The sequence below is a fragment of the Lontra canadensis genome, unplaced genomic scaffold (genome assembly GCF_010015895.1).
Source record: "Lontra canadensis isolate GAN:19392208 unplaced genomic scaffold, GSC_riverotter_1.0 scaffold133, whole genome shotgun sequence".
NCBI classification, from domain to species: domain Eukaryota; kingdom Metazoa; phylum Chordata; class Mammalia; order Carnivora; family Mustelidae; genus Lontra; species Lontra canadensis.
Genome location: NW_022631127.1, coordinates 3,467,368 through 3,490,291, shown reverse-complemented (window position 1 = coordinate 3,490,291; position 22,924 = coordinate 3,467,368). Strand labels below are relative to the sequence as shown.

The 22,924-nt window shown below is 47.2% G+C and overlaps 1 protein-coding gene across 2 annotated transcripts in view; it reads right to left on the bottom strand.

Moving 5' to 3' along the window:
• Positions 1–295: 295 nt before the first annotated feature.
• The window catches only part of ALDH1L1 (aldehyde dehydrogenase 1 family member L1), a 117,213-nt gene continuing 94,584 nt past the window's right edge, over positions 296–22,924 (bottom strand). For both annotated transcript variants that reach the window (XM_032842782.1, XM_032842783.1), the window contains 7 exons: positions 14,613–14,706; positions 12,155–12,254; positions 10,760–10,858; positions 7,601–7,766; positions 3,743–3,848; positions 2,438–2,637; positions 296–639 (listed from right to left, as the gene is read on the bottom strand). In XM_032842782.1, coding sequence (XP_032698673.1) covers positions 584–639; positions 2,438–2,637; positions 3,743–3,848; positions 7,601–7,766; positions 10,760–10,858; positions 12,155–12,254; positions 14,613–14,706 — 821 coding nt within the window. In that variant the 3' untranslated portion in view covers positions 296–583. The remainder of the gene's footprint in view (positions 640–2,437; positions 2,638–3,742; positions 3,849–7,600; positions 7,767–10,759; positions 10,859–12,154; positions 12,255–14,612; positions 14,707–22,924) is intronic.

Here is a 22,924-nt window from a genome sequence, read left to right as displayed (position 1 = left end):
CAATAGAGGAAAAGATGGAACTTTCTCCCAGCTCTGAAAGGCTAGCCTGGGGCAGCACAGTGCCAGGAAGACAGAGCTGAATCACAGTGGGAGGCTTTTGCTGCCCTTCCTGCTTCCTCTGCTCTGCATTTCCCAGGAGTGACCCCACAGATGTCTCCCATGCCTAGCTTCCTCCTAGCTGATGCACACCCACGTTTCAATGGTGCACCTCTCCGCAGGGTACCTTCCTCCACAAGACTGCCTGGACTGGCAGGGCCACTCAGGAGCACCCACAGATGGAATGAGAGACACAGGGTTGTCACTGGCCAGAACCTTTATTCACTCTGGGGCCACTTTCTCAACCAGTCAAAGGTCTCTGTGATCGGACAGGGGCGGGGATGTCCCAGTGAGGACAGGGGTACAGGCAGGAGGCTTCCACCAGCATTTCCTGTGGAAGTGCTACATGCTCAGGAGAGGTGAGAGGGCGGGAACTCCAGGGAAGCAGCCTTGGCTTCCCCCTGCGAAGGCAGGCCTGGTTCAGGCCAGGTTGTGGAGGGCAAGGACACATCGTGGAGAGGGGGGCTTTCTTGCAGGAGACCTTTCTTCAGTACTCAAAAGTAACAGTCTTGACCCGCAGGTACTCATTCAGGGCCGCCTCTCCTGCAAGACAGCACATACTGTGGGGAAAGGTCATCCTCACAGCGGCCCCTAGGGCTGGCCTCACCTTGTGAGCACTGCAGCCTTTTTATCTTACACATCTCTGCAGCAACCGTGTGGGGTCAGCCTCAGTTAGAAAAGAGAAACCAAGGCGCTAGGAGGTCCGGCATCAGTTGTGGGGTGGGGAGTGGTAAGGATTCCACTGCAGGCATCGGAATACAGACTAACTGGGGGCAACTGTTCCAGAAACTTCCCTGCTCTAGCTCCTCTAGAGGAATGGCAGCCTGATCACCCTGAGGACAGTCGAGGGGCTCTCTGGTGCACATTGTCTGTCCCCACTGCTGCCCCCCACCTAATTCCAGGTCATGCTCCTACTGGGAAAGGGAGTCACAGGCACCCAGAATTTGGCTGTTCTGCAGCTGTTGGCTTTGGCCCCACAAACAAAATGTGGGGCCTGCAGTTGCCTGACATCTCCCCCACCTGCTAAGGTTGGCTCCAAGAGCCACACTTCATCAGCCAGGACCTGCTGAGGTCTCTGGCCCAAACCCTGATGGGTTACTGGGGATGCCTGGTTTATGTGCACAGGACACAGGATGAGCTGGCAGCAGAGAGGATGAGCGGAAGCACCTCTGGGGCAGGGCCATAAGTGACAGAGATCAGATCCTGGGGACTTGACACCCCAGCCTCCTGAATAACAGTGGCCCTTGTAGATTCCCATGGAGGAACCAAGAAGCAGAGGTGGGAAGCGGTGGCAGATGGGGACAAAGGGAGCAGTACTGTCCAACATCATGTATGTGCATGTGTCTGAGTGTGAGTCCCACCTCTGTGTGCACAGTGTACAGTGTCAGACTTTGGGGGAGAGTGTTGCTGGGGCTGCTTTCACAAGCCTCCTTGGGGTTTTCTGCAGGGTGTAAAGGATGGTGTAAGGGTAGAAAACGAAATAGCAACCTCTCTATGGTTAAGCCTCTGCTCAAACCTCCCTGAGGATCCTGAGTTGGGTTCAAGGATGAAGGCTCTGAGAGACAGCTGCTCTCCTAGACCCTGCCCTCTCCTGCTCCCACCACCACTGCTGGGCATCAGAGCTGGGATCCCCAGCTGGAGTCAGTCCTCAACTGCTGGATTCCATGGTGGCAGGATGGGGAAAGCAGCACTCATTCTAAATCACACCACAGCCTGGGGAAAGAAGAGTGCTAGACCGGACCTCCACCTCCCCTGGCAGGCCAGGTGGGGCTTGTGCTTGGCTACCTGGATGAGAGTGTCTCTGCACTGGGGACTCACACTGCCCCACTGGGCTCCACACTCAGCCTCCATGGTTTCTCCTCTTTCTGTGGATAAGGATCTGACTATGGCCCCCAGGGCCCTGCTCTCTGGCCCCCTGACTGCCTCCCCAGCTTCTTCCCCTCCAGACTTCCCCATCCCTGCACTCAGGCCCCTGTCTGCTGCTCCTAGACCACAAAGCTGGTTCTCTCAGGACCTGCTGTCCTCTCTGCCAGGAACACATACCCTCAGGTCTTCCTACCGCCTCCTCCAGCCAGTACCTCAGCGCCACCTTCTTGGAGAGGCCCACCCTGATCCCTACTAAAATTACCCTCCCGGTCTTCCCGCCAGATCATTCTGTCTCATCCACTTCCTGCACTCCTCACTTCCTAGCAGGATCTTGCTTACTGCCTTAATTATCCCCTGTTCCCTCCCAGTTGTCAGCATGTAGCCTGGCCCCCAGGACAGGGCCTGGCACCAAGGAGCCTTAACAGATTAGGTTACCAATGTTAAGGCACCAAGGAGCCTTAACAGATTAGGTTACCGAGGTCTTTGCCAAAGCCGGACTGCTTGAACCCTCCAAAGGGAGCGGCAACGTCAGTCTTGTTGTATGTGTTGACAAACACGGTGCCTGCCTCCAGCTTGTCACTGACATACAAGGCCTTGTTGATGTCCCTGGTGAAGATTCCAGAGGCCAGGCCAAACTCTGTGGCATTGGCCCGAGACAGCACAGTGTCCACGTCGCTGCAGGGAAAACCCACAAAGAACTCTGTGAGGAGGGTCATGGGGCCATAATGGGCATGGAACACAGAAAGACCTGTACTCCTTACTCCTGGTTGGGGGGGGGCAGCCCACTCCAAGCTCCCCACCACATAGGACCGTCTAAGCAAACGCACAGAAAGTGTGGAGACAGACCAGCCAAGCAAAGAGGAAAGAATGAGAGAGGAGGCAGAGCAGAGTCGGTCCCTTCTGGTTATCAAGGGGGATTCCCTCACTGTGTAGACAGGGGGATGGTAGCCCAGGGAGGGGGGCAGGCTGGGAACCCAACACACATTGAAAGGCCTTCCTTGGGCAGCTACACTGGGGGCATCCAAGACATCATAGGCTTGAAGACTGGGCACAATGCTTGGTAGATGGGAGAAAAGTATCTCATTCTAATACAATCAGCAAGTAAAGAAAACTTTTATAATTTTTTGACAGTTGGAAGTATAGTATATCGAGGAGGAGATGCCATTCTGCAATCTGCTGAAAGGTGCTGTTCTGAAAAATGATAGTCAGGAAAAGGGCCTGTGGTAGAGCAATTATGGCCAGTCCAGTCTTCTCCCTTTGGGCCAGATCTGGCCTCAGCTAGACCAACAGGACAGGTGGCAGTGAGGTTCAGGGCTTTTTGAGGCCAACTGATGGCTCTTGAGGAGGCTTCCATCATCCACCTGGCTTCTCTGAGGGCCTCTCTGGCTGCCCTGACATGGCACAGAGCAGAGGTGGGCAGCCACATGGAACCCTGACCAAACTGAAGACTTGCAAGTGAATTAAGTAATTTGCTACCCTAAGCCACTGGGGCTTGGGGTGGTTTGTTATGCAGCAGTGGATAAGAACAGAACCCAGCATGTTGTGTGAGGCATCAGAGAGACAAGGAAGACACTCTCAGTGGGACCCAGCCTGGCTGGTCCCCTGGGGCTCTCCTAACTTCAGGACTTGAGACAGACTCCACAGGAAGCTATGCTGCATCCACAGCCCCCACCCTATCTGCATTCCTTTTCTGCACTCCCCTCCACAAAGCTCAAACAAAGACACCAGGAAGGCATGGGAGAGGATCAGGCTCTCAAGAGACATAAGCAGGACTCCCTACCCATCAGCAAATCGAGAGATGATCATAATGGGTCCAAAGGACTCCTCCTTGGCTATGAACATGTGGTCCTCCACGTCCGTGAAAATAGTCGGCTCGAAGAAGAAACCTAGGGGGAGACAGAAGTCCATGGTCTGCAGGTGGGCAAACCTCTCCCCAGCCAGGCCTGGGCCCGAGAAGCCACCATGCATACATCTTGCAGGTTGTGACACCTGTGTGGTGGCTGCTACAGATGGTGGGTGGCTTTCCTGCCCCAGACTTATGAGTTCCCAGGATCCTCACAACCCTTTCAAGTAAATGCTGCTAAGGAAGATGGGAAGCTCAGTGTTGGTCTGAGAGAGTGGCGATTCTTAACCTAGTGCCGATGGCTCTCCATCAGTCCCTATGGAGTAGATTGAGCTGGGCGGAGTGGGGAGCCTTGGACATGGGTTCTGATGGCCAGGACCCCTCAGTACTGTCTCCCTGCTTCCTGGACCCTCCGTGCAGGTGCTGATGCCCCAGGTGCAGGGGGTGAGTGCTCTCAGCCAGGAACACTCTCCTGCTCTCCTGTCAACATATGCCTTCCACCTCCTCCCATAAAGACTGTTGCTCCTACAGTCCCTGGTTGTCGATGGAACCAGTTCTGACAGCAGAAATGCTTCCTCTATTTTTAGTTTCCTAAGGAATCTCCATACTGTTTTCCAAAGTGGCTGCACCAACTTGTATTCCCGCCAACAGTGTAAGAGGGTTCCCCTTTCTCCACATCCTCTCCAGCACTTGTTGTTTACTGTCTTGTTAATTTTGGCCATTCTAACTGGCATAAGGTGGTATCTCAATGTGGTTTTGATTTGAATTTCCGATGGCTAATGATGATGAACATTTTTTCATGTGTCTGCTAGCCATTTGTATGTCTTCATTGGAGAAGTGTCTGTTCATATCTTCTGCCCATTTTTTGACGTGATTATGTTTTTTGGGTGTTGAGTTTGAGAAGTTCTTTATAGGTCTTGGATATCAGCCCATTGTCTGTAGTGTCATTTGCAAATATCTTTTCCCATTCCGTGGGTTGCCTCTTTGTTTTGTTGACTATTTCCTTTGCTGTGCAGATGCTTTTTATCTTGATGAAGTACCAAAGGTTCATATTTGCTTTTGTCTCCTTTGCCTTTGGAGACATGTTCTATGACCCTGTAATTGCACTACTGGGTATTTACCCCAAAGATACAGATGTAGTGAAAAGAAGGGTCATATGTACTCCAGTGTTCGTAGCAGCAATGGCCATAATCACCAAACTGTGGTAAGAGCCAAGATGCTCTTCAACAGATGAATGGATAAAGCAGATATGGCCCATATATACAATGGAATATTACGCCTAATCAGAAAGGATGAATACCCAACTTTTGTATCAACAGGGATGAGACTGGAGATTATGCTGAGCAAAATAAGTCAAACAGAAAGTAAATTATCATATGGTTTCACTTGCTTGTGGAGCATAGGGAATAACATGGAGGACATTAGGAGAAGAAAAGGAAAAGTGAATTGGGGGAAATTGGAGGGGGCGATGAAGCATGAGAGAGTGTGGACTCTGAGAAACAAACTGAAGGTTTTGGAGGGGAGGGAGATGGGGGATGGGTGAGCCTGGTGATGGGTATTAAGGAGGGCATGTATTGCATGGAGCACTGGATGTGGCACATAAACAATAACTCTTGGAACACTGAAAAAAAAAAAAAAAGAAAGAAATGCTTCCTCTATTTCTCTTCTAGACAGGGAGCCCCAGGACCCTGAGACTCTACTGGACTGAGATATAATTTAGCCTGAGTAAAGGAAAATTGAGAGACTTGAAATTCTCTCTTTCTAATTTCTAATCTAATTGATTAATCTAGTTAATCAATTAGATTAGATTAGATCTAGATTAGAATAATCTAATCAGATTAATCTGATCTAGATCAGATTAATCTAATCTAATTTCTAATCTAATCTAATCTCTAATTTCTAAAAAATTAACCTTAAAAGCAACTTAATAAAATATTCCATACTTTTCATACATTAAAAAATTATGTTTTAACGTTAATTACAGTTTTTCAAAGCTACATTCGGTATGAACACCTATTGACATGTGGTATGGCCTATATGCTCTCAGAATGCAAACGAGGGCTGCCCACCAGGTGTGGAAGGCTCTGCATTGGCTGGGCTCTGACCGTTTCCTGTTCTTTCTGTACTCTTCTCTGCCCTTCTGGACTCGGCCCACATGAGGCTCCCCTACCCTCTGACAACCAACTGAGTTTGTACCTCACAGCTCTGCCCCCCACCAGCTTCCAGGAATTCTACTTCCTCCTCTTGGCCCTCAGGCCAGGAGGTGGTGACAGTTGCTCCCCAGTGTCCTGGTTTCTGGGTGATGCACCATTAGAACTGTTCTGCAAACATGCCTTTGTTTTACTCTCTCCCATCAGACCCCAAACTCTAGTGTACTGACAGCAGGGAAAGGGTGGCCATCAATGGCTATAAAACTGTCACTGCATGAGGTGCCAGGGAGCATCTGTGACATAGGAGTACCTATGGTCTGCGCCTGGATGTTATTTGAGCTGGTTGATGAATTCGCCAGCTGCTGAGGAAATGGGGAGAGGTTTGTTAATCAGAGGAGCAGCAGAAGCCCAGGGAGTGGGGAAACATGAGATGTACTCAGAGAGAGTAAAATGTGGCTGGAGCAAGGGTCATGGGCAGGCCAGTTAGCAACAGACTATGGAAGACCCTGCACATGAAATGAGGAGTTTGAGCTTGCTGCTGCAGGAGGATGGGTCACTGCAGAAGTTGCTTCAGCATTGGGCGAGACATAATCAGACTTCCGGCAGCTACCATGAGTAAAGGGTTAGCGCAGTACAAGAGGGTCCTCAGGAAGCAGGCGTGATGCTGCAGGCAAAACGAGCTATAGCGTCGGCAGTATGGCAGCAGGGATGCAGGGGAGGAAGAAAGATTTTTAATTTAAGAGAATGAAGCAATTAATTTAAAGTAGGAGTCAGAAAAATAGAGGAATCTAGAATTCATTGTTTCCTTCCCTCCTTCCCTCCATCAGATTAACTCAGATTTGGTGTGAGTCTCAGTGCTGGCATGAAGGACCTAATGGTGTAGAAGCCAGACATTGGGCCTGTCCCCACATGGTGGGCAGTCTGACAAGGAAGCAGCTTGAACAGTCCATGCCACAGCCCCCGCTCCTCTGGCTCCTGTGACTTGACGAGATGGAAGATTCTAGAGAGGCAAGTGTATATCTGGGTCAGGACACTCAGATAAAGTGATGAATTTGGTACCTGTTTAGTCTCAAGGGCCTGCAGACATGCCGGTGGAGGTGTCTAGGTGGTCGGGAATTCTGGATGGAGGAGCCTGGAGGCAGGTACTTGGGAGGGTGTGAGCCACTGCAGGGAGTGAGACCCTCCAGGGAAAGGGTCTGTCATGAGAAGTGCTCCAAGTTCAGGATATACCTGGGGCTATACCTCCATTCAAGGCACAGGTGGAAATGGAGGTTCAGCGAAAAGTGACCACTGAGAAGTAACAGCAAAGACAGAAAGCTATGGAAGCCAGTGCCATGGAATCCACAGGAGGAAAGAATTTCAAGGATGCAGAGATATTTAAGGCAAATCAAAGTCCCCTACTAAACCAGCACTGACTAGATTTTAGAACTGGTGTCTTCACCTTGCCAATATAACACCTGGTCTGGCTGGGGTCCAAATAGCCAAGGACACCACAGTCAACGTCCTGAATAAGCCCTGAAGTCTGGGAGCCTAACCATGGAGTTTGTGGAGTTCAGACACCTGCAGTTAGAGTGGGGCAGGAGACCAGAGGCCATGCTACCTGCCCTCCAGTTCTCCCCAGCAAGCCAGAAGTGCTCTGACTGACCTGGCCGAGAAACTTGTCTCCCACCACAGACCAGCGTGGCCCCTTCCTCCACACCACGCTGGCAGTACTCTACCAGCTTCTGCAGGTGGGCTTGGTGGTTCTGCGGCCCATGGTTGGTGTCCCGGTCTAGAGGGTTGCCAATCTTCATCTTCCTTACCTCTTCTACCTGTGGAGAGTCCTCCCAGTCAGGTCCTGGTCAGGTACCATGGTTTCTGTTGATATTCCCAACCTGACCCGCCTACCAGGTTTGCATGTTTGGTGACCAGCCACTGAGCCCTGAAGAAAGTCTACACACCCTCAGGACAGTCTCAATTCTGGTTCCAGATCTGCCTTCAAGGCTGAAACCCCAAATGCCTCTAATGTACAAGGAGACCCAAGCCTAGCATCAGACAGGCTGAGAAAACAGAGGTGTCCAGGGATAGGGTGAGGCCCAGACATGGGTCAGCAAAGAGTGTGTCCCTATAGTGGTCCTGCACTCAGCTTCATAGGCTGAGAAGCTGAGAGATCACTTGTCTGGGCTCTCCAGAATATGGAGTGGGGGTGGGGCAGGGAGATACATGTCCTGCCACAGTGCAGAGGAAGAGACTAAGTGGAAGGGTCTGGGCCTTGAGTCCATTCACTCCTGCTCCCATAACTTCCTGCTTCAAAGCCCAGCCTCAAGGTCCCCTCCTCTGGAAGGGCTTCCCTGTTGCCTCAGCCAGCCTAAATGTAGGTCTAGGCTTTGCCCCTTGGAGACATGGGTTTTGGATTCCATAAAAGATGTGCTACATGGTATCTGATGGATTCTGGGGCTGGATGCAGAGAGTCAGAAAAGCCCCTGAATATGGGATGCTGTGCTATGGAAAATAACTTAGATGGCCCTACCAGTGGGAGGTAGACATCAGACCTTCTGGACTCCTGGCTGGGGTTCACCCCTCCTGTTTTTGCCACCTTTCTCCAGGCTTCTTCCTCAGTTTCTTTTTTTTTTTTTTATTTTTTTTAATAATTTTTTTTTTAAGTTGTTTTTTTTTTTTTTTAAGATTTTATTTATTTATTTGACAGAGAGAGATCACAAGTAGGCAGAGAGGCAGGCAGAGAGAGAGGAGGAAGCAGGCTCCCTGCTGAGCAGAGATCCCGATGCGGGACTCGATCCCAGGACCCTGAGATCATGACCCGAGCCGAAGGCAGCGGCTTAACCCACTGAGCCACCCAGGCACCCTCTTCCTCAGTTTCTTAAGATCAACAAGGTCATCTCCACCCTCACTCTAGGTGCCTCAAGGTCAGGCTTGACTGGCTGCCTCCTACTCTGAGGCTACTTCACCCCTCCATTCAGGCTCTATACCCCCCAGCCAGGCCTAATCAGAAGACACTCAAGCCCCCAAGGACCAGCCCCTACCCTCTCACCAAGGACCCCTTAGCTCTTCTGTACTGAAGAGAGTCCCTATCCCTGCTGTGCTCCCCTTCCCTGTTCCCACCTGGCCACCAACTCTCCCCTACCCCCAACTCCATCCCTAGGATGCCAAGAGTAATAATGCTGAGTGTCCTGGATGTGCCTCTCACTTCCCATATTTGGGAGCTGAAACTCCCCTGGGGATTTGATAGGGATTCTGACCCCTATCCTCACCCTGTGGGGGTTTCATGACTCTTTTGCAGACCTGGAGGGGGCCGGGGCTTGCCCAGCTATGTTCCCCACAACTATATCCATTCAGTGAGCTGCCCCCTCATAGGCCCTCCATCATGACTCCCCACCTGTGCCCCAGATTCAGCTAGTCCTATACTGGGCCTGTTGCAGCAAAGGACTCGCTCAGTCAGGCTGCCCGGCTCCCAAACTACAGTGGGTTATGCATTGTATTCACTTCTCATGGAGATAGGTTTGAATCTGAGCTAACTTGTGACTTGTTTGGGCAGGCAGAATGTGGCAGAAGCAACTTTGAGAGGTCCCAAGAAATCTTTACACTCCTGTTCTCACTCCTAGGAGTCCTACCATTGTCCCTGCATGTGTCTGAGCACACACTACAGGATGAAGGACTGCAGGGACAAAGATGAGCCATCCCAACGCAGCCACCAAGCGCCCCCGCCGACAGCAGATGCATGAGCAAGCTCAGGCGAACCTAGGCTGGTGCCCACAGTGCCCACCCACAAGACCATGACTGCATGAATGGCTGTTAGCCCAAGCCACCAAGCGGCAAAAGCTATTACACTCCCTTCTAGAAACACTGTTTCTTTCCTCACTGCCTTTCATATTTTTATTCGTTATCCAAGACCCTCCCCAGAACTCCTTCCTCACAGCTGCCTCGCCTTATCCCAGTCCTGCTCTGTCCTTTTCCCTGGCTTCCTAAATACAGTTTTTCACACCAGCACGTAGGGACTGTGTTCCAACATCTTCTCTCATAACCGCTGGGATCAGACTCTGCTTGCCAGGATGTGGGGAAGGATTCTTGGCTGAAGCTTAGCCAACCGGAGCTCTGTAGGTCCTACAATCACTGAATGAACCAGGGATGGACCTGGGACCCAGTGACACCAACCAGCATCTTCCCCCACAGCTTTTTCCAACAGAGTCAGTGGGGCAGAGTAATCTCCCCTTTGTTCCTGTCTTGTAAGAATGTAGGAGAGGCTGTGAGTGCCACACCCCGCCCTCTTTGGTACCCACCCACCTCTCACAGCTGCTGGTCCCAGGTCCCAGCCCATGAACATGTGAGTGAGCCCATGAACACTCACAGCCAGCAACTGTTGACAGGGGACAAATGCCTGGCCCCTTGACCCCAGGGGTACACCTAAGAGGTATCATTTGTGCTCCAGAGCTTCTACCTGTAGGCCAGGCTAGGGCTAGATGTCACTTTGAGACCAGACCTGTCTCTGTCCTCTCCTGGTCCCTCCCACCTCCCAGGCCTCCCCTGACAGCTCACCCACAGTGAGCCACATGCACCTCAATCCCTGGCTTAGGGTTCACTGTTCGGGAACTGACATAGGATAGGCCCTTTTTGGTTATGTCAGTGTGAGCTGCAGAGTTACCATTTCTTGCTGAAATAATAAAAACATGTGAAAAAGGATACAGTTTTGCCTGAGGGTTTCCTGATTCAGAAGGACAGTGCCCGACTCCACCTGGTCCAGCCCCGCCTCCCTGCCCCCTACCCCTGAAGCACAGGTGGCCGTCCCAGTAAAGACTGCAGCAGAACTTACCACCTTCTGTACAAACTGGTCATGGATCGAGTCCTCTACAAAAAGCCGTCCTGCTGCAATGCAGTTTTCCCCCTTGTTGAAGAAGACGGAGCTCATCCCCTTTGGAGAATGGATAAGGATGCTGGCTCACAACTGCTCCTGGGGTGCCAGCCCCCCACATCCCACCTTCCCACGCCCAGTTACCACCTCCTTATAGGGAAGGGTAGGAATGTGTGTCTCCAGTCTCCAATGGGATGGCAGTCCAGGCCCAACCAGCAATGGACATACAGGCTCTACTCATTCTTTAGTCACCTCAAGAGAAGAGATGAGTCCCATCCCCTGGGGGGACACCTATGTTCACATTACAAAGAGTGGAGGACAAGAGGGAGTAGAGAGGAGACCCTGTATGCAGGCGTACTCCCTGGGGTGATACAGGAGGAGTCAGAGTCCACACTCTTGGGGCTGAGCCTGGAGAGTCTGTTAGCTTGGAGCAGGCAGCAGACGCAGGCAAAGGCAGGCAGACAGCCCCCCGTCTTGGGAGGGACTGGGTGCCAGCCTAGGCCTGAGAGAACTCCTGGCAGCTGTCCAGAATAAGTGTCCTCAGAGGCTCAAGGGAGCCTGCATTTTGGACCTGGAAGCCCTATTTGGTGGGAGGGGGGCTGTGGGGACAAGGGAGGAGCGAGAGCTTGGCTCTCCTGGCAGCTGGGATTGCACTGCCCAATAACATGGCCTGGGCCTTTGGCCCTGAAGTAATGGCCTTGGCACTAGTGCCAAGACCCTTTGGAAATGGACTTGCCTCTCTCAGTTTCCCTATCTGCAGCTGCACTCCCTTTCATGTCTATGCTGGGCATCACATTGTCCTCTAAGGCACAGCGAGACTTAGAGGGAATGAGCCATTTTGGACACCTGGTTGAACTGACTTGTGCCCACAGGTGTGGAAAGGGGGACCAAGGCATAACAATGACAATGACAACATGAACAAAAGAACCACTGACACACAGCACCCGCCACATCTTCTTAGCCCTTCAGACTTCATAGCTTGTTGAATCCCTGTAATAACCATAGACGTATTCTCCCTATGATACAGGTGAGAACATGAAGCCCAGAAACATTGAGTAACTTGCCTGAGGCTGCCCAGTGAGTCAGTGGAGGAGCTGGGCAAGTGGACACGGGAAAAACGAAAAGTTGTCATGCTGATTTCAGAAGAGATGGAACTGTGGCTTACATTTATCATTCTGTGAAGCTGATCTCAGTAATTCTGATAGTTATGAAACTTCTTGAGAAATTTGTTTCCTGGAAGGCATATGTCATTCCTTGTCCCCTAGGTCCCTTCCTGCCAGTCTAGGCCAAATGTGTGAGTTTGACTGTAGAATCAGAGATGGGTGCCCCACCTCCACCCTTCAGGCAGGCCCTCACCATCTGCACAGCCTTGCTGAGGTCACAGTCAGCAAAGATGATGAGGGGCGACTTCCCTCCCAGCTCCAGGGACACCTTCTTCACGTTACTCAGAGCACAGCTGAAAGAGACAGAGATTGGTAGGGTAGGGCTGGGTCCTTGGGAGACTGAGACATGGGGGTTCCAGGTGGAGGGGCCAAGGGAAGCTGCAAAACATGCTTTGTTCAAAAAACAAGGAGGGGATCAGAAGGAGTGTCTCCCCACTCCCATGCTCATCAGCTCTCCCTAACTCCCTCCCCTTGCCACAGTGCTGCCTTCCTCCTCTTCCACACCCAGGCCCACACCCACCGCAGGGCCTTTGCTCACACAGCCCTCTCTGGATCACTCCTCCTTCAGGTATCCTCAAAGCTCATTCCTCACTTCCTTCTGGGCTCTGCTCCATCCCTTGCTGGGGTACCTGCCCGACTGCCCCCTATAAATGGCATGCCCCTCTGCTCTGTGCCTGCTGTACTATGCTGCATGTTTTATTTGTGTCCAACCCTACCCATCAAAGCTTAAGTCCCACCGGGGCAGGCAGGCATTTGTCTGGTCAAGCAGTGGTGTTTGGTAAACATCCAATGAATAAACCAAACACAGAACCATTCCCCAGTTGGGGCAGCTGCCATGCCGCAGGGATTCCAGCACCTCAGATTTTCAGTGACAGGTGCAAACAGAGAGAAGCCGGGAATCCTGTGCATGCTACATGGTGGGCACAAAGTGGACTCACTGATACTGTCCTCTCAAGGGACACCCAAAGGACTGGGCCAGGGAAAAACAGGCATGGCACAGGGTCGGGAGGTGGGCATGCTCCTCACTCAGGACTGACCCAGGAAGAGGGCTTCCATCTCAGGCACCAGCCACAGCAGGCTTGAAAAGTCCCCAGAAGATGGCAGTCCCACATTGACAGGGTGTCCCAAGCCCTCCTGCCCTGCAGTCCTCAGACCTGACATTTACTGAGCCCTCTCTGGCCTTAGCACACATGCCTATACAGCACTGGGGAGACCAGCTAGCTTTTGAATAATGACAGGTAAATAAGCCACTGTGGCTGCTTGCAGCTACCCTCCCACTGTGTCCATCAGTCTTGCACCACAGCCAGCCTCCCTCTCTTCAATGTTGAGGTTTGCTCTCCTGCACTCAAACTGAAGCAGTACAGCTCCATCTGGCCTCCTCACAGGCTGTGACATCAGCCTCTACTGACCCTAAAGACACACTACCAGCCACACTGGCCATGGCTCCTGACCCAGAAGAGGATCTCATGTAAAGCTGTTGTGATCAAGCATGGCACCACTCAGGGTCTAGGATGCACCCTGGCTCACAGAGCGGGTGTGGGGCCAAGAAGTGAGAATCCCATCTTGTGGTGCACAGACGGGCTCACGGAGAGCAGGGTCAGAGGCTGCAGAAGAGTCCGGGGAAAAGGAACACTGCTCTGCACTGGGGGCTACAAGGAGATGTTGTTTTAACACGAGAGAAGCCTTTCCCCTCATGGAATTTTCATGTCATAGCTGGACTGCCCCAGGAGATCTCAAGCATGAGTCTTGCAACAGAGACAGAGGAGGGTGGTCACATGAGCTCAGAGAAAAGCGGCAGTATGCCCAACAGAAGCCCCAGCTCCTCTCTATTTGTACTTTTCACTCAAGTACAGATGCCTGAAATCCACCCCGTAGAATTCAGCTTCAGTGGGGTGGGGCTCAGGCATCCCGTGGTTGTCTTGGGGATGCCAGGGTTACAAGGTACTATGTGGTGGTCCAGCCCTCTCCAAGCTCATCAGCTACACAGACAAGTACCACGGAGCATGAAAACTATCTTTGCTGAAGTGATGGGGAAACTGAGGCCTGGAAGGGTCAGGGCTAGGCCCTAGTCATTATCATGAATTAGTGACAGAGCCAGGAACACAACCCCAGCCGCCTGAGGCAAGTCCAAGGAGTAAGAGATGAGAGGATGTTCTAGAACAGAGCTGTCCGATAGAGTAGAGCAAACACCTCAAATACCAGCCACATATATAATGACAATTCTTTTGTAGCCACTAAAAAACTAAATTAAATTTCTTTTAGTTTTAAAAGAAAACTAAAAAGAAACCAATGAAATTAATTCTAACATATTTTATTTAACCCAATTAATAAAAAATATCATTTCAACTTGCAATCAATATAAGAAGTTATTAACAAGGCACTTTGTATACTAAGTTTTCAAAATCTGGTGGACCTTTTACACTTGAAGCACATCTCAGTACAGAGCAGCTCTGTCACACTTGTGCTGGTGGCCCCAAATTTCACTAAGTTTTCAGCAGTCCCCTGGTCTGAGTGTGCTCCACAGAGCAGCTGCACCAGCCTCACCAAGAGCTGGTCAGAAACCCAGACACAGAGTCACAACCTGTGTGAAGCTCACACACAGCACTGTCCACATCCCAACACTGTGATCAGAGGTACCTTCAACCACTTACCTCTTCATGATGTGTTTTCCCACCTCTGTGGAACCTGTGAACCCAATTTTCCGCACATCAGGATGGTCTGAGAGTCTCTGGCCAATCAGCGAGCCTGTAGAGAAGAGTGGACAAGGGGTCAGGGGGCTGCCAGGTGCTGAGGGGGAGGTACAAGCTCCACCACCCTCCACATGTCCATCTTGAGGCCAGGATTCTGGGCACTTGCACCCCAAGTGCTTAGTGCCCTCAGTCCCAGGGCTCACTGTGCCTCATTGCCTGCCATGGGCAGAATTGTGTCCCCTCAAAATTCATTATGATGAAGTCATAACCCCCAGTACCTCAGATCTGACTGTATTTGGAGACAGGGTCTTTAAAGAGGTGATTAAGTTAAATGAGGCCATCTTCTCTTTTCTTCAATACACACTATCTCCTCAGCTGATCTCACCCTGGCCCACCTCTTCAAATGCTGTCTCCAGACACATCATCCTCTAAATGTGTCTGGGATCTGGATCCATTTGTGATTCCTCTGACTGACTGTTCAGCATCCTTACTTGGATATCTAACAGCCTCTCAAATACAACATATTAAAAACCAAACTAAATCTTTCCCCAGATGTGCTCCTCCTCCAGGTTCTCCATTTCAGTAAACAACCTCTCCTTGAAACCATTTTTTGAAGCCAAGAACCTGGGAGTCAGTCCTGACAGTTCCCTCCCCACCTTGTCAACTGCCCAGTCCTGGGCTTCTCCACCCACCCAGTCCCTCCGTTTCCATTGCTCCCTTGCCTCCAAGCTCATAAAACTGCATGTGCCCAGGTGAACCTGTGAAGATTTTGGTTTAGTAGGTTTGGAGTGGGATACTTGCATCCTCCCTATATAGTTAAAGTTCTATATATCATTAAAGCTCCAAATATAGGGAAAGCTCTATAAGTGATTTTTTTGAAGATTTACTTATTCATTTTAGAGAAAGAGGAAGCACAAATGTGGGAAGGAGCAGACAGAGAGAATCTTCAAGCAGACTCCCCACTGAGTGCAGAGTCCAACAGAGGGCTCCATCCCACAACACATGAGATCATGACCTGAGCTGAAACCAAGAGTCAGATGCTTAACCGACTGAGCCACCCAGACGCCACAGGTCTCTAAGTGATCATGATACTAATTCCATTCCACCATTCTTGTTAAAAAGAAAATAACTGCTTGGGAGATAAATATTTGCAAAAGATGTATCTGATAAAGGACTGTTATCCAAAATACACAAAGAGCTCAACAATAAGAAAATAAACAACCCAATTAAAAAATGGGCCAAATATCTGTACACACACCTCATCAAAGAAGATAAACAGATGGCAAATGAGATATGTAAAGATGCTCAAATATATTATTAGAGATTGCAAATTAAAACAACACAACACACTCATTAAAATGGCCGAAATCCAAAAAGCTGACAACACCAAATGCTGGAGAGGATATGGAGCAAAAGGAATTCCCATTAATGGTTGATGAGAATGCAAAATGGTACAACTGCTTTGGAAGACAGTTTGGCCATTTCTTACAAAAGTAAACATAACCGTACCATAAGATCCATCCATCACGCCCCTTGGTACTTACCAAGTGAGTTGAAAACTTGTCTACATAAAACACTGCACACAGATGTTATTAGTAGCTTTATTCATAGCTGCCAAAAACATGGAACCAACTGATATGTCCTTCAGTAGGTGAACAGATAAATCACCTGTGGTACATCCAGACAATGGAATATTATTATTCAGATTAAAAAGAAATCAGCTATCAAGCCATGAAAAGATATGGAAGAAACTTAAATGCATATTACTAAGTGCAAGAAGCCAACCTGTAAAGACTATATACCATATGACCCCAACTATATGAAATTCTGGAAAAAGAAAAACTATGGAGATAGTTAAAGATTGGTGGCTTCCAAGGACTGGGGGAGAGAGAGATGAGTAGACGGAACACAGGGAAGTTTTAGGGCAGTGACACGATTCTGTATACCACAATGGTAGAGGCATATCACTATATATTTGTCATGAATGTACAACACCAAGAGTGAATCCTAATGAAAACTGTGGACTTTGAGTGATAATGACATGTCAGTGTAAGTTTGTCAATTGTTACAAACCTACCACTCTGGCATAGGATGTTGACAGTGAGGGAGGCTGTGTGCATAGGGGGTGTGGGGTATAAGGAAACTCTCTACACTTTCAACTCAATATTTCTGTGAACCTTAAACTGCTCTGAAAAATAGTGTTTTTACTATTACTACTACTAACAACAATAATATCACTGTTATAGGTTTTCAAAGAAATATTTATGAGAAGGTATCCTGTATCAGATTACAAAGAAATTCTCCATTTTAAAGATTTTGTTTTTAAGTAATCTCTACACCCAATGTGGAGCTAGAACTCACAGTCCTGAGATCAAGAGTTGCATGCTCCACTGACTGACAGGGCCAGGTGCCACAGAAAACTTCCATTTCAGAAAGTATTGTGTACAACTACTATGGGTTAGGTTGTGTCTTACCCCATTCATATGTTGATATCCTAACCCCTAGGCCCTCATAATGTGACTTTATTTGCTCTCTCGTTAGTGGTGCTTTGTTATAGCAGCACTAGCAAACAAATACACGGGCCATATTCTCTAATCATGACCTAATAAAACTAGAGTAAGAAGAGAATTTTAGAAAAAATAAACTTGGAAATTCCTTTAGTCTTCTTTCTTACTGGATCAGAGAAGATAACAGAACTACAGTTGCATATTACTTTGGAATAACAAAAATAGAGGAGGCAAGATGGTGGAGTATGGGACCCCATTTCAACTGGTCCCCTGAATTTAGCTGGATATCTACCAAACTATTCTGAACACCCATGAAATCAGTCTGAGGTATAAGAATTTATATTTGGATCTTTACAAGCAGATAAGCACTGTTTTTTGCAAGGTAGGAAGTGCAGAGTCACAAATCTGTAGGGAGGTATCAAAAGATAAACAGAAGGGGGAGGGAGGCACCATAAGCTGGTGCATGGTAAGTGATATAACACCAGAGCACAAAATCAGAACCTTTAGAAATCTGCTCTAAGGAGTAACATCCCTCTTGGAAAGGAGATCTGGAAAGGAACAGGCAGAATTCTAGGAGAGCATTGTGGTCTCGGGATAGAAGCCTCAGAGCCAAAGGGGCTTCCTGAACTGGCAATGAGCAGCGGAGCCAGGAAGCAGCTTATGGTCAGTGAGTCCAGGAATGGTTTCTCAGCTCAGATCACCATAAACTGCAAGCCAGCCTGGTTGAGAACTACTCTTCTCTTGAGCAGCCTGAAAAAATCAGCAGCCTGGGCCCATAATCAGGCAAAAACTCACAGAGCTGTAGAGGCTGGGAAAGGATTTTAGAGCAGTGCTCACACATGATCCAGGGGCTGTGGGTGAGAGGGTGAGCCCGCAGTTGCTCACGGTTTTAGAAGCACAAAGGTCAGAGCCAGGCCTGGGTCCCTGGGACAACCTCTGAGTCACGGCAGGGGAAGCTGTGGTTTTCAATGGCGCATACAGAAAAGGAGACTGTTTGCCCTGGAGGGTTTATTAAAGAGTGCAGACTGTGAATTTTCTGCACCAGGCCAGAGGTTTGGGTGTGGTCACTTTTGCTCTACCCCTCAGGAGAAGCACAAAAAACTGCCACAGAACAAAAGGACAAGAAGACTAGTTTCCACTGAGCCATTCCCTGACAGGGGGCAGGGTAACTCCCCCCCCACAGGGTTGCCTGAGAAACATCCCCCCCCCCCCCCCCCCCCCCCCCCCAACAGGCTGGAAGAACTAGAGGACAACAACCTTACAGACCCCATAAGACTGTAAAATCCTAACAACAGGGGAAAATAGTATGGTGAGCTCCAGGTGTTGCCTCACAGCTTGTTTATTTTTCAGATTTAATTCTCTTTTTCTTTGTTTTCTTTCTCTTATGCTTTTCCTCTGTTTTATTCTTTTTACCTTTTTCTTGTTTCAGTTAGATATTTATTATATCAACTTGTAATTCATAGTAGCTTTTTAACTTGTATTTTTTCACACCTGTATGTTTTTATAGGCATATGCTCTTTTGTAGTCCTTATTTTACTATTCAATTTTACATATATATGTAATATATATACATAAAATTACAAGGATATATATATACACACACACATATATGTATATAGATAAAATTACTCTTATATACATATCAAAAGTTTTATTTTCATATATGAGATATATATATACATATACTTTTACTTTCATATATATGTATACATATATATGTATATAAAAGTTTTACTTTCATATATATATAAAAGTTTTACTTTCCTTTTAATTTTGGGAAATAGTGTTCTCTAACACATGAACCAAAATACACACAGGAACAACTGAAACACCCTGCTTTGTCCACACTGAAATATTATAGCCCCCCTTCCCTCATCCCCCCCTTTTAAAAATTTTTTAATTTAATATATTTTATTCTTGTGTTTCATTCAGGATTTGTTTTTTCAGTGATGGCTTCTCACTGCTCTGGATTTAGCTAGGGTACACCTTGCTTGGGTCATGGTTGATATTTTGGACTCTACTCCTTCACTCAACCATCCCCCAACAGAATGACTAGGAGGAGAAACTCTCAACAAAGAAAATAACCAGAGACAATGTAATCTACCACAGAACTAATGGATATGGATATAAGCAAAGTGTCAGAGAGAGAATTCAGGTTTGCAATCATGATAACAATAGCTAGGATTGAAAGAAGCATTAGTGAAAATATAGAATCTCTAAGAGCATAATGAAATCTAATCAGGCCATAAAAAAATTGCTATGAATGAGATGCAGTCTAAATTGGATAATCTAACAGCTAGGGTAAATGAGGTAGAAGAGAGAATTAGTGATCTAGAAGACAAGCTGATAGAAAAGAAGGAAAGAAATTGAGGAAGACACAAACAGATGGAAAAATATCCCATACACATGGTTGGCAGAATAAACACTGTTAAAATATCTGTGCTTCCCAGAGCAATCTATACTCTCAATGCCATCCATATCATCCATCTCAAGTACCATTGGCATTTTTCAAAGAACTGGGACAAACAATCCTAAAAGTTGGATGGAACCTGAAAAGACCCTGAATTGACAGGGGAATGTTGAAAAAGAAAACAAAAGCTTGAAGTATCACAAGCTGTATTACATGTACGAGCTGTATTACAAAGCTGTGATCATCAAGAAAGCATAGTATTGGCACAAAAACAGACATATAGATCAATGGAAGAGAACAGAGACCAGAGAAATGGACCCTCAACTCAATGGTCAACTAATCTTCAACAAATCAGGAAAAAATATCCAATGGATAAAAGAAGTCTCTTCAATAAGTGGTGCTCGGAAAATTGGACAGACACATGCAGAAGAATGAAAGTGCACCATTCTCTTATACCATACATGAAGACAAACTCAAAATTCATGAAAGACCTCAATGTGACACAGGAAATCCATCCAAATCCTGGAGAACATAGGCAGTAACCTCTCTGACATAAGCCACAGCAGCTTCTTTCAAGACATATCTCCAAAGGAAAGGGAAACAAAAGCAAACATGAACTTTTGGGACTTCATCAAGATAAAAAGATTCTGCACAGCAAAGGAAACAGTTACCAAAACTAAGAGGCAGGCTGCAGAATGGGAGAAGATATTTGTAAATGACACTACAAACAGATGGTGTCTAAAATCTATAAAGAACTTCTCAAAGTCAACACCCAAAACACAAATAACCCAGTCAAGAAATGGGCAGAACACATGAACAGACACTTCAATGAAGACATACAAATAGCTAACAGACACATGAAAAAATGTTCATCATCATTAGCCATCAAGGAAATTCAAATCAAAAGAGACTATGGACTCTGAAAAACAATCTGAGGGTTATGAAGGGGCAGGGGGTGGGAGGTTGGGGGAGCCAGGTGGTGGGTATTAAGGAGGGCACATATTGCATGGGGCACTGGGTGTGGTGCAAAAACAATGAATTCCGTTACGCTGAAAAGAAATAAAAAAAAAAAAACCACATTGAGATACCACCTTACACCAGTTAGAATCCCCAAAATTAACAAGACAGGAAACAACACGTGTTGGTGAGGATGTGGAGAAAGGGGAACCCTCTTACACTGTTGGTAGGAATCCAAGCTGGTGCAGCCACTCTGGAAAACAGTATGGAGGTTCCTCAAGACATTAAAAATAGACCTACCCTACAACCCAGGAATTGTACTACTAGGTATTTATCCCAAAGATACAGTTGTAGTGAAAAGAAGGGGCACATGCACCCAATGTTCATAGCAACAATGTCCACAATAGTCAAATTGTGGAAGGAGATGAGATATCCTTCAACAGATGAATGAATAAAAAGATATGGTTCATATATACAATGGAATATTACTCAGCCATCAGAAAGGATGAATACTTAACATTTGCATTGACAGGGATGGAACTGGAGGGGATTATGGTAAGTGGAATAAGTCAAGCAGAGAAAGACAATTATCATATGGTTTCACTCATATGTGGAACAGAAGGAATAGCATGGAGGACATTAGGGGAAGAGAGGGAAACCTGAAGGGGAAGAAATCCAAGAGGAAGACAAACCATGAGATACTCTGAATTTTAGGAAACAAATTGAGGTTTATAGAAATAAGGGGGGGTGGGAGGATGGGGTAGCTGCATGCTGAGTATTAAGGAGGGCAGGTGTTGTGATGAGCATTGGGTGTTATGTGCAACTAATGAATCAGTGAACAGAATTTTTTAAAATCTTTAAAAATAAAAATTTTAAAAATTGAAAATGTTAGCTTAAAAAATAATAAAAGTATGAACACAAGTTCAAAGGGTATTCTAAAAAAAAAAAAAAAGGTAATGAGGATGGAGTCACTTCTGAAGGCTAACATGAGGAGTGCTGTTGACAATTCCCAGCAAAATAAGGGTCATTGATGAAAATCATTAAAAAAAATTTAAAGTCTCTGAAAATTTTCCTAAATTTCCATATAGCAAGTGAAGAAACATTTATTCAAGTTCATCTACTAAATCTCAGGAGGAACAATGAGAGTCTGTGATACTTGTACCATGAAAAATTCTCTCCCTCCACATCTCCCCTCTCCCTCCACATGATGGAAACTCCACCCCAGGTGGGTATGGACATTAAGGTAGAGTTCCTCTCCTCCAGCTGCTAGTTCAGGGATATGACATCTTACTAAGAAGGGGCAGTCCATCACCATTTTTCTTCCCCTCTAACGCTATGTTTTAGAAGCCAAATTCCTGGTAAGTATGGCCTCCACCCAGTCCCCACTCATAAAGTGAAGGCTCTACCCTGGATGTGGCAGGTTGAGACTACTGGAAACTTATCTATTTCCTCATAGGGCCCAACACCTGAGGCAGTGGTTCTGAGATTTTGGGTGGGCAAGAAACTTCCTATAAGAACAGAGATACTAAGTTTATTTGAAACTGTGGGGGAAGTTCAAATATAAGGGTATTTGAAAAACAATGGAGATTTTGAGGGTGAGCAACTAAGAGAAGGCTGACAGCTCTATGACAGCAATGAGGTAAACTATAGGTCAGTTAGTTTACCAGAGAGAACCAGGGAAGTGCTCTCTGGGTAAGAACAAACCTCAAAGCATGGCCTCAATAATTACCCCTGCAAAGGGTCCCAAATTTAATTGGATCAGATTGTAGAGCAATCTATGACCCAGAGCATTGTTGAAAACACTAGAGCAAGAAGACTGTAGTTAATGGAGCTGAACTGCTAACTGTGATACCAAAGGAGGCACATAGCTTAACAGGGAGACCAGGGGAAAAGAGTCAAAGAGAGCCCCACTAAAATTGCTGTCATCTTGTGCTCAAGGCTGTGCTCCCTGAGGAGTGACATCACTGGCTATACACCACAGGGAAAGCAGATTTCACTTAAATAGCCTAGCCAAGTCACTAAAGACATAAACAAACAAATAATGAAAACAAGGTCTAGAAAGGGAAAAAGAGGGTCAATATCCAGAGTTGGCACAATATATTACCTAAATTATCCAGCTTTTAACAAAGAAAGCTATGAGGCAAGCAAAGAAATAGAAAAGTGTAACCCATCAGGAGAAAATAAATAAATAAAAAAAGAAGAAGGCAATACAAGTTGATGGGGGCCAGATGTTATACTTAACAAAGATTTCAAAGCAGCCATTATGAGTGTGTTCAAATGACTAAAGGAAACTGTGCATAAAGGAAGCTAGGATGGCAATGTCTCATCAAGTAGACAATAATCAATAAATTAAGTAAAAACAGGTAGAAATTCTGCAACTAAAAAGTACAGTAACTGAG